This window comes from Nansenia antarctica, assembly GCF_963989245.1.
Source record: "Nansenia antarctica genome assembly, chromosome: 8".
Classification (NCBI taxonomy): Eukaryota; Metazoa; Chordata; class Actinopteri; order Argentiniformes; family Microstomatidae; genus Nansenia; species Nansenia antarctica.
In genome coordinates, this window is record NC_137678.1 from 57,910,954 (window position 1) to 57,931,976 (window position 21,023).

General features: G+C 45.3%; 1 protein-coding gene across 1 annotated transcript; it reads right to left on the reverse strand.

Moving 5' to 3' along the window:
- Positions 1-12,172: 12,172 nt before the first annotated feature.
- On the reverse strand, positions 12,173-16,283 carry LOC308164472 (aldo-keto reductase family 1 member B1-like; the record flags this gene model as incomplete). The annotated part of the gene is made up of 10 exons (XM_080538555.1): positions 12,173-12,215; positions 12,406-12,488; positions 12,847-12,930; positions 13,280-13,361; positions 13,530-13,636; positions 13,807-13,929; positions 14,069-14,146; positions 14,458-14,574; positions 15,046-15,216; positions 16,218-16,283. 10 exons carry the CDS (start codon positions 16,281-16,283, stop codon positions 12,173-12,175), a joined length of 954 nt encoding a protein of 317 aa, XP_080394681.1.
- Positions 16,284-21,023: the final 4,740 nt, after the last annotated feature.

Sequence of the window (21,023 nt, forward strand, 5' to 3'; positions counted from 1 at the left end):
TCTGTTTTTCAGCGACAAGAAGAAGACAAGCTCCTGACTAAAAGAACGTTTTATGATTCAAACCGCCTGTAAATTACTTATTTTTACCTATGTGCTAACAACCATTTTATACCTGCTGTTATGATATTCTATTTTTCTGTACTGATTTTATACTTTCATAACTAATGATTAATGATAAGTCTATTCTTCTATACTATATTTTAACTTGTAAATCGAATCCTAACTCATATTACTGTGTAACTTCAATAGTTAGGTTTTCACATGCTACTGATAAGGACACACTGCTCTGCTCAGTGCTACAAGTATATCATCATGACAACGGGAGGCCAGAAGAAGATAACACACAGTACACTCTCGCGCACCCACACAGAGAGAAGTTGAAGGCCACATAGCTAACTAGAACACTTGCTCACAGCTGCAACAGATTTTATGCTGACAATTAAAAAACTACCAGATAGGGGGGGAGGGACAGCCCAGCCCCAAATGTTAAATCAAATGTATAAAGGACTATGTACGAAGGCTAAAGGGACGGCTTTGTTACGTCTGTAGTTTTACGACAGTTTGGACTTTACTACAGTGCCGTATTACGTTATGTGTTACACACGTTGTTGAATAAATGGAGTACCAGTTCCAACTTGAAGCTCTGAGTTCAGTCTCCATTATTGAACATAACATTGGCGACGAGGATGGCTGATTGTTCTCTACCTCCACCCTCTCCTTTCCTAGCAGTCCCGGCAGAACCACCGATTCCGTGGAACCGCTGGATTTCCTCGTTCGAGACATACATTCTAGCCGCCGGCTTGGAAGACATCTCCGACAAGAGAAAATGTGCGCTGTTGCGGCACTGCCTAGGAGCAGAGGGTCAGCGCGTGTATGGAACTCTCGGCACTGCGGCGAGATACACAGACGCTGTGGAACTACTGAAGCAACACTTCGCCCCTCCACAAAGCGCTCTTCTCCGCCGCGTCATATTCAGACGAAGATACCAACGTACAGGTGAGACAGTGACACAGTATGTGGCTGATCTGCGGGGTTTGGCGAGCTTATGCAAGTTCGGGACATTACAGAACGAAATGATAAGAGCCCAACTCATCTTACACACGAACTGTGACAAGATTAGGGAAAAACTGTTACTGGAAAATGATGAACTTACATTATCAGCAGCTTTGAACATAGCGGTCCAGGTGGAAACAGCCTTGGAATGTGCAGTTAGTTTTTCAGCCTCTCCCAGCTCACCGGCAGCGGGCGCGCACAGCCTACAGGTGCCCCTCCTCCACGTGAGTGCAGCCAGCGGCGGGGAGAGCGTTTTACTGGCCTCTCGGTCACGCGACCAGCCACACCAGCCGTGTGGGAATTGCGGCTCTTCTGCACACAATTCAAGAGCTCAGACATGCCCAGCCCGTGGTAAAACCTGCTCCAACTGCGGGAAACTAAACCATTTTCACAAGGTCTGCAGGTCTGCCCCAGCTAGAGCTTCCCAGTCACCTACCACAGTCATCCATAATGTCAGCTCAGGACGAGCGCCATTCAAAACATGCTCGTTGATGGTTGGTGATGTCACTCTGCCGCTCCTCCTAGACACTGGAGCCACAGTGTCCCTTGTGAACTTGACGACCTATACACAGTTCTTCTCCCATGTGCCCCTGGGGTTGCCCTCCACCACCCTGCGTGGCTATGCCAACTCTGAGATTGACATTGTGGGCTCTTTTCAGCTGCCTGTGAAGTACGGGGAGAGGACACTGCCGGCTTTCAGGTTCAATGTTGCACGCCACGGGACCAACCTGTTAGGCCTCGACCTGTTCAACGCCCTCGGTTTCACCCTGCTAGACACAGCTGGCTCAGAGATTCACACCGTTTCCATCCCCTGGCAGCAACAGTGGCCTGCGCTGTTCAGTGGTGTAGGCTGCCTCGACACTTTTGCCCACCAGCCTCTGTTAGATCCTACAGTGATGCCTGTTATACAGCCCCTCCGCCGCTCCCCCCTGGCTCTCCGCGATGACATCTCCTCTCAACTACAGAGCATGCTCGATAGCGACATCATTGAGCAGGTGAATGCATCGCCTTGGATCTCCAACCTGGTGGTGGCGAAGAAGAAGTCTGGGGGGCTGCGCATCTGCGTGGATCTGAGAGCGGTAAACAAGGCCATCATCCCTGACAAATACCCCCTGCCAACGATAGAGGAGCTCACCGCCCAGTTCTACGGGTCCAGCGTGTTCTCTAAACTGGACCTCCGTCAGGGTTACCTCCAAGTGCCACTACACCCCGAGAGCCGCAACCTCACAGCGTTCATCACTCACAGAGGGGTTTTCCGCTACAAACGCATGGCTTTCAGTTTAAGCTCCGCACCCAGCTGTTTCCAAAAGATCATGGCCTCCATCTTCGCTGGGATCCCAGGTGTGGCCATCTATCTTGATGACATCGTGGTTCATGACGAGCTCTGGCTCTGGACGTCTGCCTGCTCAGACGCCGTACGCCTCCTGAAGGCCCAACTCACCTCGCCACCGGTCCTGGCGCATTTCGACCTGGCCAGCCCCACTCTTGTCACGTGCGACACCTCTGCCACAGCCATTGGTGCGGTGATGTCCCAGCTGCAAGGGGGGGTGGAGAGACCGATCGCCTTCGCCTCCTGTGCTCTCAGCCCCACGGAACAGAAGTACTTGGTGGGGGAGCGGGAGGCCCTAGCATGCCTCTGGGCATGTGAGCGCTGGCACATGTACCTCTATGGACGTCTATTCACACTGAGGACAGACCACCAGGCCCTCATCACCCTCCTGGCCACGTCTGGCACCGGTCACAAACCACTCCGCCTCCACCGCTGGGCCGACCGCCTGCAGCAGTACAACTACCGGCTACAGTTCACGCCAGGACGAGACAACGTGGTAGCCGACTTGCTATCACGCTCAATCCCCAGCCCACCCACAGCCCCCATCTTGACCCCCGGACTGGACCAGGCTGAGCATGACCTCGTCCAGCTCCTCCACACACCCCTTCAGGAGACGGTGTCGCTGAAAGAGCTCCGGGATGCCTCAGCCGATGACCCCACCCTCTCTACACTCTCAACCTACATCACGCAGGGGTGGCCGGCAAGAGTACCTGACGAGCTACTCACTTACTCCAGGATCAGGGAGGAGTTGTCGGTTTGGAATGACACCTGTGTCGCTCGCGGGTTCTGCACTGTGGTGCCAGGTGTCCTTCGGGCGCGTATCCTTGCTATGGCGCACGAGGGTCACCTGGGCATAGTCAGGCTCAAACAGCGCTGTCGTGATGTTGTGTGGTGGCCAGGCATCGACAGGGAACTCGAAACCCTGGTCAAGGATTGCACTGCCTGTCTCCTTAGTGGTAAGACAAGGGCTCCAGCTCCACCCCCGCCCATGCAGCCGTTGGACTGGCCATCTCAACCCTGGGAGCACCTGCAACTGGATATCTGCGGCGAGCTGCATGGGGTACCACATCACCAGCGTTTTCTCGTCGTGACCTACGACCTCCACTCTAAGTGGCCAGAGGTGACACCTGTGGGCTCGGTCACAGCAAAGGTGCTGATCGACATTCTCGACGCTCTGTTTGCACGTTGGGGCCTGCCCAAGAGGATCACGACTGACAACGGTCCTCAAATGATTTCACATGAACTGTCCTCCTATCTAGTGGGTAAAGGGATCCACCACATCCGCACAGCGTTCTACCACCCTGCTGCGAACGGGGGGGTGGAACGGCTGAACCAAACACTGAAAAATGGCATCAGGGCCCACCTGGCACAAGGGTGCACGCTCACCACCAGCCTCCTCCAGACGCTGTTGCATTATCGGGCCACGCGACACGCCACTACAGGAGTCTCCCCAGCCTCCCTCATGCTGGGGCGGGAGCTCCAGCTGCCTCTCGATAGGCTCCGCCCTACACTAGCTCAACCCCCGGTCCATCCAGTTCAAGCCACAGTCACCAAACACCAGCGCTTGATGAAGGATCGTTTCGACAGGGCCAGACGTGCTAGGCCACCTGTCATTGCTGTGTCGGACTGGGTCAGGATCCGACGACCTCATCGGGACAACAAACTCCAGTCGTTTTGGTCTGACCCTGTCCAGGTCAGCAAACAGCTTGGCCCGGCCTCGTTTAGGCTCGCCGACGGCACTCGTTGGCATGCTACCCGCCTGCGTAAGGTGCAGCCTCCCCCTGGCCCAGCGCTGGGTGTGGCCTCTTCCACAGTCTTGCCAGCCGCACGGTTGGATGAAGCAGCAACCCCGGCCTACCAGGCTCAGCCCCAAGGCGTGGAGCCGCCACCAGTGGCTGTGGCTGCACCAGAGCCACGTTTGGTTCGAGCACGCAACAGGCCCGATCACTTGCGTGACTACATGACTGAATATCACACCTAGGTTGTGTGAGGGGGGGGGAAATGTTACGTCTGTAGTTTTACGACAGTTTGGACTTTACTACAGTGCCGTATTACGTTATGTGTTACACACGTTGTTGAATAAATGGAGTACCAGTTCCAACTTGAAGCTCTGAGTTCAGTCTCCATTATTGAACATAACAGGCTTGTTTGGTGAAGCTTCTGCAGTTAACTTGTTGACGGCTAGCTGATACGGGCCTGCGGAGGTGAAACTAGATGGGACCACTTTTCCATGGAAATGAACTATTATTGCTTGCTGATGTGCTTGAATAAATATTATCTTAATGAACAGTTCAGTAGTGGTGCCTAATATTTGATTGGATAATTTTATCTTAAGAAGTGATATCAAGGACGTCTCGTTGAGATTAAACGAACTCGCTTGTAAGTGACGACTCAATTAAATCGATTCTGGAGAAGTTGATCGCCTTACAAAATCTACAACATTCTCCAACATTCTACAACGTTCTGCAACATTCTCTAACATTCTACAACATTCTACAACATTCTCTAACATTCTACAACGTTCTACAACATTCTCTAACATTCTACAACATTCTACAACATTCTACAACATTCTCTAACATTCTACAACATTCTCTAACATTCTCCAACATTCTACCAACATTCTCCAACATTCTCCAACATTCTCCAACATTCTCCAACATTCTCCAACATTCTACAACGTTCTACAACTTTCTCCAACATTCTACAACATTCTCCAACATTCTACCAACATTCTACAACATTCTCCAACATTCTACAACGTTCTCTAACGTTCTACAACGTTCTACAACATTCTACAACATTCTACAACATTCTACAACATTCTCCAACATTCTACAACATTCTCCAACATTCTCCAACATTCTCTAACATTCTACAACATTCTACAACATTCTACAACATTCTCTAACATTCTACAACATTCTACAACATTCTACAACATTCTCCAACATTCTACAACATTCTACAACATTCTACCAACATTCTACAACATTCTCCAACATTCTACAACATTCTACAACGTTCTCTAACGTTCTACAACGTTCTACAACATTCTACAACATTCTACAACATTCTACAACATTCTCCAACATTCTACAACATTCTCCAACATTCTCCAACATTCTCTAACATTCTACAACATTCTACAACATTCTACAACATTCTACAACATTCTACAACATTCTACAACATTCTCCAACATTCTACAACATTCTACAACATTCTCTAACATTCTACAACATTCTACAACATTCTCCAACATTCTCCAACATTCTCCAACATTCTACAACATTCTACCAACATTCTACAACATTCTACAACGTTCTACAACGTTCTACAACGTTCTACAACGTTCTACAACGTTCTACAACATTCGACAACATTCTCCAACATTCTACAACGTTCTACAACATTCTCCAACATTCTCCAACATTCTACCAACATTCTACAACATTCTACAACATTCTACAACATTCTACAACATTCTACAACATTCTACCAACATTCTACAACATTCTACAACGTTCTACAACATTCTCCAACATTCTCCAACATTCTACCAACATTCTACAACATTCTACAACTTGGTATTTTTTTTTATCCTTTTAGTGTACTACACATTTTCATTTCCTTTTCAAAAGTATTCCATAAATTAACTCCTTTAACTGTTATACATCTTTGTTTTGCATTTGTTCTAATCTTTGTTTTCATAAACATACATATTCCTCTGAGGTTACCTCACCTATCAAGGCTTGATTCATCATCCATGTTCGTTGGCGGGTCAGCAGCGAACTTCAATTTAACTGAACATAACAGACATTAGAAACGTTAGATAAGCACTGTGGAAATGAAAGTAAATAAGACTTAGTTAGCTATATGTTTAGACGCTTTGGTTAACTATCAAACCTCTAAGGTAACCGTGGTTACCTCGCTGGTCGCAGCTAACCAACGAACTAACAGGCTTCAGCTAGCTAGCTAAACGTTTAGCTGTGAACTGAAGTTATCTTCAAACTGAACAAGTGGAAATGTTGATTTTCTTCGTAATAATAATAATAATTTAAAAACGTTGCTTTTAAACCATTGTTTAGCGACCTACCTGCGAAATTACAACTTGATATTGTTGTCGACCTCCGTAAATGGAGTTTCTCCTCAGGTTGACAGAGAGAATGATTTCAGAGGCGGGAAAATCCGTATTTCAGAGCGCTGGTTCGGACGCCGATTGGCTAAATGTTGATTGGCTAAATATTTGTAATGTCATTATGATTGGTCGCTTGTTACTTTTCTGCATAGTAACTAAACAGAGCCCCCAAGATTTGAAGCCTGAGAGACAGCAATGAAAAAAAGCTGCAATGATTTTTGACTTATGAAGCACTTCTCTAGACACTCAAAGCATTGTCTGGGGGATAACTCTCATCACTACCAATGTGATGACCTGAGTAGAGGAAGACGTCCCCTCACACCATCACACTCCTGGCCTTAAGATGATAAACCAATTAATTAAAAATTACTTATCTCCATTGATATTGACTCATTGTTCACTTGTTGCATAATCATAATGCTCTCAGGTGCTCTCAGTTTATGTGTGAACTGTTTTTTAGTTTTGTTACTGTATTAGATTAAACACTTTTTTTTTGGGTCATTCATATTTCAACACAACAGTTTTCTCAAAAACATTGTTGGAGACAAGATACAGTAAGAATTCATGTAGAGTATTCTGAGTTGTACATTTTCACTCTGCTCAGCACTACTTGCTCAGGCCCCTCTATTTCACATGGTGGTGAGACCTCACACAACTACACAACGTGTGTCACACAACTACACAACGTGTGTCACACAAATACACAACGTGTGTCACACAACTACACAACGTGTCTATGTTTTTTGATTGATTGAAAACTTTATTAGAAGATTTGCAGAAGTAGGTACATGAAAGTACATATTACATACAAGGTCAACTAACAGGATAAAAACCCAAGAAAGCCACTGGCTTATTTCAATTGGGGTCCTTGATTCTCAATTCATCGTTACAAGTAAGACAGACAAAACAAACTTGTACTATCTACAAGATAATACAGACAAATAACTAGTACTATCTACAAGATAAACATACATCCATCATGGGAAGAACAATACAACAAAGCATAAGGTATGTACAGCGGGTAGGACAGGTGGGGACATACACCACAGGTGGGGGCGGGGGACAAAACACAAAGTATGTACAGTGGGTAGTTCGGGTCTTTTAATCTGATTTTTGATTTAGAGGGTCCAGTTACGGATTGCAGCCTCCTGTAAGTGTTTTTTGAGAGTGGTTTTGAAGGTGGGCAGTGTTTTGCACTCCTTTAAGATTATAGGAAGGGCGTTCCACATTTTTACTGCATAGTTTGCAAACGAGTTTAACCCCTTGTTTGTGGTGCAACGCGGTTGAACGTGGTTCGTGGAGCTTCCTCTGGTATTGTATGTGTGGACGTTGTTCACTTTTTGGAAGTATGTTGACAGGTACTTGGGTGTCTTTGTGGTGTAGCGTATCTTGAAGACCAGGCCCAGTGCAAGCTGCTGCACTCTGTCAACTACTCGTAGCCAATCAAGGCTCAAAAAATGAGCAGCGGTTAGATGTGTCCTAGGGTTGAGGCCTAGCAGAAGCCTAACCAGTTTATTTTGGGCTGTCTGGAGTCTTGTTTTATGGGCCTTTGTGGTTCTATAGTACCATGATGTTACGGCATAGTCGAAGTGACATTGAATGAGAGCTCCTGATAGGGTCCTCAGTGTGTTTTTACTGACAAGTGAGGATATCCTGTACAAGAATCTAGTTTTATGGTTCACTTTTTTGATTACTTTTGCTGCCATTTTATCTCCGGAAAGATTTGCCTCTAAGATGGAGCCCAGGTATGTAATATCCTCTTTTCTTGTGATATTAATGTTACCCACTTTTATTTTAAAATTTTCAGCCTTTCTGAGTTTAGATGGGGATCCGTATAGGATGGTTTCAGTTTTACCTAGGTGTATTGATAGTTTATTGTCAGCTAGCCAGATGCAGATTCTACTCAGTTCAGTGCTTAGCGCTTTTTCCACCTGCAATATGTCCCTGTCAGAGACCAGCAGAGCCGAGTCATCCGCGAACAGGAACAAATTGCAATTACATGCTGATGACATGTCATTCACATATATTAGGAACAGTAAAGGTCCCAAAATGCTTCCTTGTGGAACGCCGCAGGTCACCGGGAGGGGGGGGGACAGTGTTCCGTTCACACTAACCACCTGTTCCCTCCCCTCTAAGTAGGATTGCATCCAGCTCACCGATGTTCTATCGAACCCAATTGCTTTCAGTTTATCTAACAATATGTGGTGATCTACTGTGTCGAAGGCCTTCTGGAGGTCCAGCATGACCATGCCGCAGTACTTGCCCGAGTCCACCTCATGGTTGATGTGGTCGTTCAAATAGAGAAGGCATGTGTCAGTGGAATGGGATGTTCTGAATCCTGATTGAAATTCATACATCAGCTTTTTTTCGGTAAGGTACCTATCGACCTGTTCATAAACTATTTTTTCCATAAGTTTCGAGATGGAATTAAGAATAGAAACAGGTCGGTAGTTGCCTGGGTCTAATTTGCTTCCTTTTTTATACAGTGGGGTTACCCTTGCTATTTTAAAGTCAAGGGGGACGTGTCCCTGTTTGATGGAGAGGTTTATTATGTGGGTGATGATTTGGGTAATGGAGGCAGCTGAGTCTTTTAGAAATCTGGCTGGAATATTGTCATGGCCCGTGGCCTTTTCTGAGTGTAGAGCGCCTAGCTTTTTAAACACCTCATCGTTTGACACCATGGAGAGTTTAAAATCATCATTGCGTACACCCAGTTTATTGTAGAACTCACGGATGTGCTCTACACCATAACGCCCTGAGTGGGGTGGTAGATTGTTAACTAATTTAGTGGCTATGGTTGTAAAGAAAGTGTTTAAGCACTTAGCCACATCCAGCTTGTCTGTAAGGAGAGAATCACCAGATTTTATGCTGATGTTTGTAGACCTGGTTTTGAGTTTTTGACTGCAACCTAGTTGGCTATTAAGTAGCTTCCAAAGGTCACGTGGTTTGTTTAAGTTTTCTTCGATTTTGTTATCGAGGTATTCTTTCTTAGCAGATTTGGTCATGGTAATTACCTGATTGCATAGTTTGTTGCATTGTTTTTTAATTTTCTCAAAGTGGGTTTTGTGATCTTCGTTTAAGTGTTTCACTAATTTTGATTTGCATTTTTGAACTTCAGAGCATTTTAGGTCTCTGACTTTCATAGCATTTAGAATGTCCGAATTCATCCATGGTTCCGATCGGGTTTTAACCCTGGTGGTTCTCATGGGGGCTATACTGTCAATAATATTTAGGAATTTGGTTTTGAAACCTAGCCATGCCTCTTCAACCTGTGTGCATTTTAGTTCATCAAACCAGTCTTGATTCTCCAGTTTATGGTTTAAGGCCTCACTAGAATAGGATTTAAGGGATCTAGTGGTTACAGTTTTATGACCGCCAGCCTTGGGTTTATATTTTTTACGAGTGCAAAAGATCATGTAATGGTCACTTAGCCCACATACAATAACCCCACTCTTGGAGATTTTGGACTCATCCGATGTTAGAATGAGATCTATGGTGGTTTGAGTAGAAATACACACCCTAGTGGGTTTGGTAATTTGTTGACGGAGACCGTGCAATTCAGAAAACCTAGTGAAGGATTTGAAAACGGATGCTTCATTTCTGAGCATGTCCGTGTTCAAATCTCCAATAAGAATCTTTTCCACACAGTCAACGTCATCCATGCACCCCTCAAGAATATCATAGAAATCATTCTGATCGGGAGGTCTGTAGATAGTACCAACCAGCACCGGTTTTGCTTTGTTAAAGATAATTTCAACCCAAACAGATTCTAATTTGTCATGATTCAGGTCATCACGGGTGTTAAAGATAATATCGTTGTGAATGTACATGCAGACACCACCCCCATACCTGTTCCTGTCGTTTCTGATGACTGTGTAGTTCACTATTTCAATCTCTGGGTCTTTGATGGATTCATCAAACTTGGTCTCAGAGAAGCTCAAAATATGAACCTTGCTGTCATGGAACATTTCTCTGATTTGGTCCAGTTTAGGCACAAGACTGTTCACATTAAGGTGAACAATATGCAGGCCCTTGCTGCTGTGTCCAAATAGAGAGTTTATGTCATTGACTTGGAAATAGTCTCCGCCATTCTGGTCATCGTCACGTTGAGGATTGGGGGGTGGGGGGGGGCGCCCATTGTTCAACGGTTCCGTTGTAGAGTCTCCGGGTGGAGAAGGGGGGGGTCGTCGTCGGGTGGGGGAGGGAGGGGGGAGGGGGGGGTTCGTCACCGGGTGGGGGAGGCCTCTGTGTTCGTCTCCGGGTGGTGGGGGGGGGTTCGTCACCGGGTGGGGGAGGCCTCTGTGTTCCCTGGCTAGCTGGTGGAAGATAGGTGGGGGGGTAATGTTATTAGCATATCTACCCATTGTTTTGCTAGCCACGTCTGAATCCTGGAAGTCTGTTGTTGCCGGCAAACTAACCGGTTTGTCGACAATGGCGTCAATGTTTATGCTCGTAGCATTTGCCTGGGAAAAATATATTTGTTCTCTGGCTAAACGCAAAGTTTGTCTGGTTGAGACTGGTCCGGGATTCAGCTGTATGTCTCCCGAGAGCAGTAGATAGAGCCATATCACGGTTCTTCTGTCTATTCTACCTGTCGGGGGTTTGTTTCTTCTCGTCCGGTCCGCCGTCAGCGTCGTGTGAATGGTTGTTGCTCCGAAGCCCAAACATTTCTTTGCGGCGTGGAGATAAAAGTCGCTATGTGTCTCACCTTTTCCAACAAAGTTTGACTCCTTCTCCATAAGATGCAAGTTCTGTGGTGATTTGATGTACAAATCCGTAATCCATAGAAGGAACAGAAGAAAATGTGGTATAATCCTCGCCGTTGCGCCCGAGCGCAGATAGATGCTACTTCGCATGCTGACTGCTGACTGATGCAGTCAAAATGCAGTTTTGGCCGGGATTACTTTTTTATTATGATGACTGATGTCTAGATGATTCACTTACTTAGACAAATGTATTTGTTGTAAGTCGTTTTCGATAAAGGCGTCTGCTCGATGCCCCAAATGTAAATGTCAGGCATCTCAGCGTAGCAGCAGTGTAAGTATGTGACAGCAGCTGGTGAAAGCGGGAACAAGTCAGCATCAAAATATTCAGACTTTTATTCTGAAAATGTTAAATAAATGTCAACACACTCGCTAATCAAGCCAAAACATTGCAATGCAATGGATTCAGTGAGTAATTCCCACTACTCTACACTAAACTAGGGGGGTATTCCAACAACGTCGCTAAAGGACAATCCAGGCTTATTTTTTATAAATCCCGCATGATTTATTTTTAAAAAGTCTCGCGGGATTTATCAAAATAAGCCTGGATTTTCCTTTAGTGACATTGATGGAATACCCCCTAGGTAGAAGTGGGGATTACTCACCGAATCCATTGACTAGCGAGTGTGTCGTTGATTTTCAAGAACGTTGAAATATACTTAAATTTTTCAGAATAAAAGTCTGAACATTTGGTCAGTTGACGACTTCATCCCACTTTCACCAGCTGCTGTCATGTCTACAGAATGTGTGTCTATAATATATGTCCCTCCCCAGCATCTGCTCCAGGCTGGAGGACTGCAGATCTGAGGTAGTGTACAGGGATGTGTTGGTCAGGTGTGTGTCGTCTCCTCCATCTCTGCCAGCCACACACTCTTCCCTGAAGGCTCAGTCCTCTGCCCTGATTGGGTAGTCTTTGTGGTTCTTGGCCCTGTGGTGAAGGAGGCGATAAAGAGCTAGTAGGTGACAGGGTATTCATTACTGCCACCCTAAAAACACACAGGCACTATCTCCCCTCTATCTTTCTCACCCTCACCACCTCTTCTTTTCTCATAACCACTCCTCCCTCTCTCTCTCTCTCTCTCTCTCTCTCTCTCTCTCTCTCTCTCTCTCCCCCTCACCAGTCCATTGCAAATCCTCTCCAGTTCCTGTTGAAGCTCAGGATGGTCTTCATGTCCTCGTCACTCAGGTCAAAGTCACACACCTGTAGAGACAGGCAGCATGGGTTGGCTCTGGTGCAACAACATTATTTATTTTATTGCTAACTTTATCTTACACAAATTGCCTTATTTACACTTATATTATTGTGTTATTATTGAATAAACATTGATTTAATTTGATAAGAATTTTATAGAGCTTTCTACACAAAGTTCTCAGACCATTTATTTTGGTTTATACATTTCTTTCATATCTCTGACATGTATTTAAATGGACAGTTTTGACTTGACTGATCCTGATTTCCAGATTAAGTCCTTTCTATTTGATCACGTTATGCTAATGCCATGTTTCTCAAAAGTAAAATTCCTTTTCCCACTGTTCTTTGGATGATTGTTAAGATTTACCTGGAAATTCTCCTTGATCCGATGGGGCGTTGATGACTTGGGAATGACGATCACATTCCTCTGGATATGGAACCGAATCAGAACCTGATGGAAGAACATTGAACCATCGGAAACATTTTTTTTACTCTTTAACCATGTAATTTCCAAACACACCCTGATATCGCGCATGTATTCTTATGCTGTCTACAGTAAATGTAGTTAATACATTAATTCCCTAACACTGCATGGTATCCCTTTAAATGGATTTTGGCAGGGAGCTGAATTTCAGGACAAAAAAGTCTGATTGGTATTCCGACTGCTGTGTGTCTATTGCATTCCTTTATGCAGAATTAGAGCAAAGGTCAGTGTTAAGTCACAGGGTTTCCAGGGGAGGCTGGTGGAGGAGACATGGGAGGACTGAGGAACGGTATCAGACACCCGTGTTAAACAGCACCTGTGCAGTCGTCTTGTTGTACCTATCAGCTATGGCCTTTATCTCTGGGTCCTCCAGCAGAGATGGGTCCCCAGCTTTTGCCCTTTTGGAAAATAGATTTGATTAAGTCTTTACAACAGTATACAGTATACCTCTTTACATTGAAAAGGTATTTTACTCCTCCAAGCACAGTACACAATAAAATGGCACTTTAATGTAAGATTGCAGTGAGTCTCGTAAGTATTATTGTGGTGAGAGTGTGTGAACTGACCAGGGTCTGTCTGGGGAGCCCAGGGGGCTGTACGCCGTCACAGCGATGCCCTTAGAGTGACAGTAGCTGATCAGCTTCTCCTGGGTCAGATAGGGGTGGCACTCAACCTGGAGGCACACACGCACACACACACACACACACACACTTTAAGGTGAGGCTTTCCTGTAAAGGGGAGATGATTCAACAAGTCTTTGATACAATCCTCCCCTGCTGTATTTAACAAGTGTTGCCTGTAAGTTACCTGGTTGATGTTAGTTACCTGGTTGATGTAAGTTACCTGGTTGATGGCAGGCTTGTACTTGAGGCCTGACTTGTTCAGGAGGGCCGCGATCTGCTCGCTGTTGAAGTTGGAGATTCCGATGGCTTTGACCAGACCAGCATCCACCAGCTCCTCCATGGCCTTTTAAACATATTGTCAACATTGGTATTAGAGAAACACTTCTATTTCACTCCACTGTCAAAATCCTACAATACCATCTAGTATTGTCTGTGTTCAGGATTGTGGCTTTTAGAACCACAACACCCATCATTTGTATTACCTCCCATGTGTCCAAGAAGTTACTGTCATCTGCAATGACTTGTCCATCTTCATCAACAGGAAATAGATTGTCTCCCGACTGCAGTGTCAGACAAACTAGTTACCGTGGGACATTTTGTTTCACTATAACCAAGGATACAATACAAGCTGAGAGAACAGTTACTTCCAATGTTACTACAGTTTAAAACCTGTATGTCGTAGTAAATGTTACATTAGAACATACTGTATGCTTCCCTGTGTTTCCGTTTTAGAGTCATAGTTTATGTGCAACAATGGTAGCGATCATTAAAATCTGGATAATGCACACGTGTCAACGCACGGACACACACACACACACACACACACACATTATACACAGACACACACACAGTGTTCGCTCAGTGTCTGTACCGTGAAGCCCATAGGGAAGTGAATCAGGTAGAGGTCCAGGTAGTCAAGCTTGAGGTCACTCAGAGTCTTTTGACAAGCTCCTTTCACCAGGGACTTCTCATGGAAGGTGCACCACAACTTTGGGGAGAAACAGTCATATGAAACACTGGGAAAAACAGTGAATATTGTTATCACATATATTGTTATCAGCTTAATTTGAATTTAAAGGATGCTACACTTTTTGGAGACTTGATAGCAGACGACCCATCTCAGTGAGTAGTATTTACAGCTGCAGTGGAGGTGATTTGGTCTTGACTTGGTCTAAGATTCCCAAACTAATACCTCCTGTGGGTTTTTAGCTCAGCAGGCTTACACAGTACAACAACCCGATTAGTCACACAGCCATAACGGATGGAAAAGCAGTACTGGCATGTCGTTGGCCTCAATCCTACGTACATTGGTTGGATTACATGCTTTCTTATCTGCATGCATGACCTCTTGGTAAACCAGGCTGTAGGGAGAGAGACAGAGAGACAGAGAGACAGAGAGTGGCTTTTCTAAAATCTGTGATTTCAGGATTTTCCACAGACACGTCTGGTGACCACCCACCTTACTGACGACAAACAGGTCCTCTCTCTTCACGACCCCTTGGTCGATCATGGCGTGAATCCCGCTTCCCACTTCTTCCTCGTTCTCGTACACGTGCGCCCCGTCGATGTGTCTGTAGCCGGCGGCGATGGCCGCCTTCACGGCTTCTGCTACTTTTCCTCCTATGGAGGCCTGGAGTTTTAGAGGAATTATTGATTAGAGTAAGGGTTAGAGGGTTTAGTAGGGTCCCTAGTAAGGTCTTTAGTCGTGGTGTACAATACAGCAGAATAGATTAGGTAACCATAGTATCAACTGTCAAAGTTAAATGTGACTTTGAGGGAGACAGTACTGAGCATGTTAACATTATATGTAGTGTTGTTCCGATACCATTTTTGGATCCCGATACCGATACCGATACCTGACCGTGCAGTACTTGCCGATACCGAGTACCGATCCGATACCACGGCGTTTGAAAAAACAAAACAAAAAAACATGTTTTTTGAGCCGCATACTCACCTCGATGTAAAATTATTGCTAACACTTAGTCTGGCACTGCTCAAAACCTTTGTAAAACAGGAAAAAATACCAACAGAGAGTGAATACTATAGAACTTTTTTTTATTGTCTACCTGGTATGGTGACAAGAAAATCAACCCCTTATAAAACCTGAAATGTGGCTCACAGATGCCAATCAGTGCAATATCCATTTAAGATATAAAACAGTCGTAGTAGTAGTGCAACAGCAAGTGAACATTTACAAACAAAATAACTTTAGTACTTAAAAAAATAAAATAAAAAAAATATCGGATTTTTTGTTGTTGTTAGTACTCGCCGATACCGATACCAGCATTTTTGTGCGTATCGGTGGCCATGCCGATACTAGTATCGGTATCGGAACAACACTAATTATATGTAAGCCCTAATTCTACATTGTTTTGCTGAGAGCAGAGACCGTGACATGATCATGCACGAGTTGTAGCTTCTTTGAAGAGATGACAATGTGAACATTGGAAAGAAGCAGCAGATTGATGAGCTGTTATCAACTTGCACTTACAGAGAGAAGTGATGCCTTATGATGTCATATGAGATAAACCGTTATGTTGGTTTAACATTGAACACATTTACATTTTGATCACAGCAACAACATGACTAAAGCTAGCAGAAACTCTCCTAACCAAAAAGAAGCCTTCTCACCCTCCATGTTCCCAAGCCCACGATCGGCATGCTCGCTCCAGTGTTGAGTGTAACTGAGGTTGCCATGGCCAGAGATCTGCTTGATTCCTCAGAAGGGACCCGACTGACTGTTTCCTTGGGACAAGAGACAGCGCTGACAACAACAGTATACGGCTCAGTGTAGAGGGGTTGTGTTTGATTAGTCATGCCTGCCTCCCGCCCCTCAGGACGGGGCCAGAAAAGGGGGGGAGCTGCACAGTTGAATGAATCAGCACTGCCTGTGTTTCTGTCCTTGTCATTCTGACATAATACTGTCTGTTTATTTAATGATTGTAGCTTCCTATGGATGTTACAGAAATTATGTTTTATTATTATCTAACACTACTGCCAAGTGCTTGTATCAGTCTGACCATAAGTCATCCTCATCGGCACCAAATCCACCCTCAATAAAACCGGACCCATCACACTCACCATTGAGAGTCGTGAGAACAGCCCAGAAGATCACCGGCGCCCCCCTCCCCTCTCTGGAAGAGCTGTACAACACACGCTGCCTCAGGAAGGCCTCCAAGATCTCCAGAGACCCATCCCACCCTGGGTACGAACACTTTGCCCGGCTGCCCTCGAAAAGGCGGTACAGGACCATGGCCGCAAGGACAAACAGACTGAAGCTCAGCTTCTACCCCAGGGCCATCCAGGCCCTGAACACAGCAAAGACCTAGGTTCTGGGCCCTGGACAGTCTGGACGGATTGATGGCAGCTGCTGGATTGAAAAATCAGGTGTAGTGCTGAGGCACAAATGTGTACATTTCAAGCCTGCAAACTGTGACACTTTAAATGAATGTGCAATAACACTATGTGCAATATGACAACCCTAGTCGTTTTATCTGTACAGTATAGTATAGTGGATAGTGTACATAGCCTTTATTTATGTAAACCAGCTCCTTTCCCTTCTTGTTTTTTTTCTTTCCTAGCACCAGGGGAGCCACCCCTCCCAAATTTCGTTGTTTGGTACCTGTACTATAGCAATGACAATAAAGACCATTCATTCATTCATTGACGACACTACCATCACCCCCTCCCCCCTGGCTCGCAACCTCGGCTTCATCCTGGACCCCACCCTCTCATTTGATCCCCACGTCAGCTCCATCGTCAGGACCTCCTACTTCCACCTCCGCAACATTGCAAAAATCAGACACTGCCTCTCCCCGCCCGCTGCTGAATCCCTCATCCACGCCTTCATCTCCTCCCGCCTTGACTACTGCAACTCCCTACTCACCGACATCACCTCCCGCTCCCTCCATAGACTCCAGATGGTCCAAAACTCTGCTGCACGCCTCCTTTCAAACACCCGCTCCCGTGACCACATCACTCCTGTCCTCCACTCTCTCCACTGGCTCCCCATCAAAGAACGCATCCAATTCAAAGTCCTCATCCTCACATACAAAGCCCTCCATAGCCTGGCCCCCCCTTACCTGACTGACCTCCTTCTCCCCCACCGCCCTACCCGTACCCTCCGATCCTCATCCATTGTTCCCCTCACTGTCCCACCCTCAAAACTCAAAGGCTTCGGTCACCGGGCCTTTTCACGAGCTGCACCCCGCCTCTGGAACTCTCTCCCTCAACCACTCAGAGACTCACCCTCACTCCTCACTTTTAAATCCCACCTCAAAACCTACCTGTTCTCCCATGCCTACAGCCTCCCCTACCCCTAACCATCTCCCCCATCCCGGCCACCCCCCCCCCCCTGGACACGCATACAACCTCCCCTACCCCTAACCACCTCCCCCCCCCCCCCTCCCCGTTCGCTGATTCTGTGTTCCATGTGTCCATGTTGCTTGCTGTTTTTGTGTTTTCCGTATCTCCTGTACTGTCAGCGTCTTTGAGCCCCGGAAAAGCGCTATACAAATGTAATGAATTATTATTATTATTACCTATCTGACCTTTGACCTACCTACCTATCTGACCTTTGACCTACCTACCTATCTGACCTTTGTACTTTTATTTGATTTTTTCCCCTCCTATGTTTTTTATTTTTTACTTTTGCATTAATTTGATAATATATATTGTTGTTGTAATTCTTTTTCTTTCATCATTATTTGTTTATTGTTTGTTTGTTTTGTTTTGTTTTCTGTTGATATGTTTGTGATGTAGGCCTACATGTGTGTTTGTGACTGAAACTGAACTGAAAAACCCATAAATAAAAATAAATTAAAAAGAATGTTAGACGTCCTCCGTGTTTATCTTGTTGTCCTTATTATAGATATGAGTATTGGTATCAGGAAGCAGCGGGAGAGCTTTATACCAGAGAAGCGCAGGACCTGGAATGAGTAATGTCGACTGTCATGTGAAATCAACCACACTGGTCAAGCACACGCAGTACGTAAGTAACATTTATTTATATAAGTAACGTTTATTTATATAGCACACATTTACAACCACAAACAGCCGCCCAAAGTGCTGAACAGATAAAAAGAGAAAACACTGGTAAAACAAGCAAACAGTTAAAATAGATAAAATACACTAAAAACAAGGTGCAATACAAATAAAAATAAAAGTGCAGTGTCGGGAGGCAGGCTCACCTCAAAAGCCTCGATGCTCTGGGCGGACCTGGTGTGGAGGGGGAGGCTATTCCAGAGCCTATAGGGGCGGCTTTGGAGAAACCCTCTGGTTTTTAGTATTTAGTTTGGTCCTAGGGAAACAGGCCCTCCAGAAACAGTTGGTCAGCTGACCTCATGGCTCTGGATGGAGGTGTTGAGGAATGGTAGAGTGTGATAGGGGGTGGTAGAGTGTGATAGGGGGTGGTAGAGGGTGGTAGGGGGTGGTAGAGGGTGGTCAAGGGTGGTCGGGGGTGGTATAGGGTGGTATAGGGTGGTAGGGGGGTGGTAGAGGGTGGTATAAACTCTTCCCACACTATGGTTTCTCTCCGGTGTGTGTTCTCTGATGAATCGTTAGTTGGCCTGCTTGACTGAAACTCTTCCCACATTGGGAGCAGTGGTATGGTTACTCTCCTGTGTGTGTTTTCTGATGCTTCTTTAGACGTCCTCCTTCACTAAAACTCTTCCCACACTGGGAGCAGTGGTATGGTTTCTCCCCGGTGTGTTTTCTCTGGTGAATCTTTAGATGTCCTGCTTGATTGAAACTCTTCCCACACTGGGAGCAGTGGTATGGTTTCTCCCCGGTGTGTATTCTCTGGTGAATCTTTAGACTTCCTGCTTCACTAAAACTCTTCTCACACTGGGAGCAGTGGTATGGTTTCTCTCCTGTGTGTGTTCTCTGATGATTCTTTAGGGATTCTGCTGTATTGAACATCTTCCCACACTGGGAGCAGTGGTATGGTTTCTCTCCGGTGTGTACTCTCTGATGCCTCTTCAGGATTCCTCCGTCTCTAAAACTCTTCCCACACTGGGAGCAGTGGTATGGTTTCTCTCCGGTGTGTATTCTCTGATGAATCTTCAGGGAATCTGCTCGATTGAACCTCTTCCCACACTGGGAGCAGTGGTATGGTTTCTCTTCGGTGTGTATTCTCTGATGAGTCTTTAGATGTTGTGCTTGATTGAACCTCTTCCCACACTGGGAGCAGTGGTATGGTTTCTCTCCGGTGTGTGTTCTCTGATGAATCTTCAGGCTTTCTCCGTCTCTAAAACTCTTCCCACACTGGGAGCAGTGGTATGGTTTCTCTCCAGTGTGTATTCTCTGATGAATCTTTAGATGTCCTGCTTGATTGAACCTCTTCCCACACTGGGAGCAGTGGTATGGTTTCTCTCCGGTGTGTATTCTCTGATGCTTCTTCAGGACTCCTCCTCGACTAAAACTCTTCCCACACAGTGGGCAGTGGTAGGTCTTCTCTCCGGTGTAAGTCTGTGGGTGTGTTTTAAGGTGATTCTTCCGCCTCGAGCTCCTGTGTTGTTGATGGTTTCCTGGTGTGGTGGAGCTGGGCTCGCTGTCTGAACCTGGGTTGGAGCTCTGCTGGTCTGTAAGAATAGGAACATATACAGGGTTACATAGGCAAGTTCATTTGTATAGCACATTTGATACAACAAGGGCAATTCAAAGTGCTTTACATACAGCATTAGGATATTAAGAAAAAAATATATATAGAGAAATTAAATATCAACATTTGTTAATCTATCTAAGTATGTCTCAGAGAGACAAACCTCTGCACCTCCTACAAGCATCGTACCACCATACAGGATTACGGTCAGATTATCACGGGGAGTGGCTGCACATATGATGCAGAAGAGGTTGATTATCATTATTAAAAAATAATAGTAATAAATATGCTAATATTTTTAAATTGATATACATTATATACTGTATCATAAATACACTTTATACACATTATATACTGTATCATAAATAAAATTGTATTTGTTCCATGTTCCATGAAAATCCGTTGAGGATTACAGACATAATCAAATGTAGGCTACTGCAAGTACTTTGCTGCGATAGCTATAGCGAGACCTACTGTTAAGTTTATCATTCATAACTGTCTGTACATAGACATATAATATCCTATCACTACTGCGTATGTAACTGGGGTAAAACCTGTTATAGAAATAGCTTTATACAAGGTAGATTTAGAACATGTCAGGATACTGGGTGGTAGAACGCACTTATCTCGGAAAAGTCATGAAAGGAGGGTCCTGAAATTTGATCGACTTCAAAGGTAGAATGTATTTTTACTCACTAGGTCAAATGACCCCACCCATGGCTGTTCTAGTGTTAATGACCCCACCCATGGCCGTTCTAGTGTTAATGACCCCACCCATGGCTGTTCTAGTGTTAATGACCCCACCGATGCCTGTTCTAGTGTTAATGACCCCACCC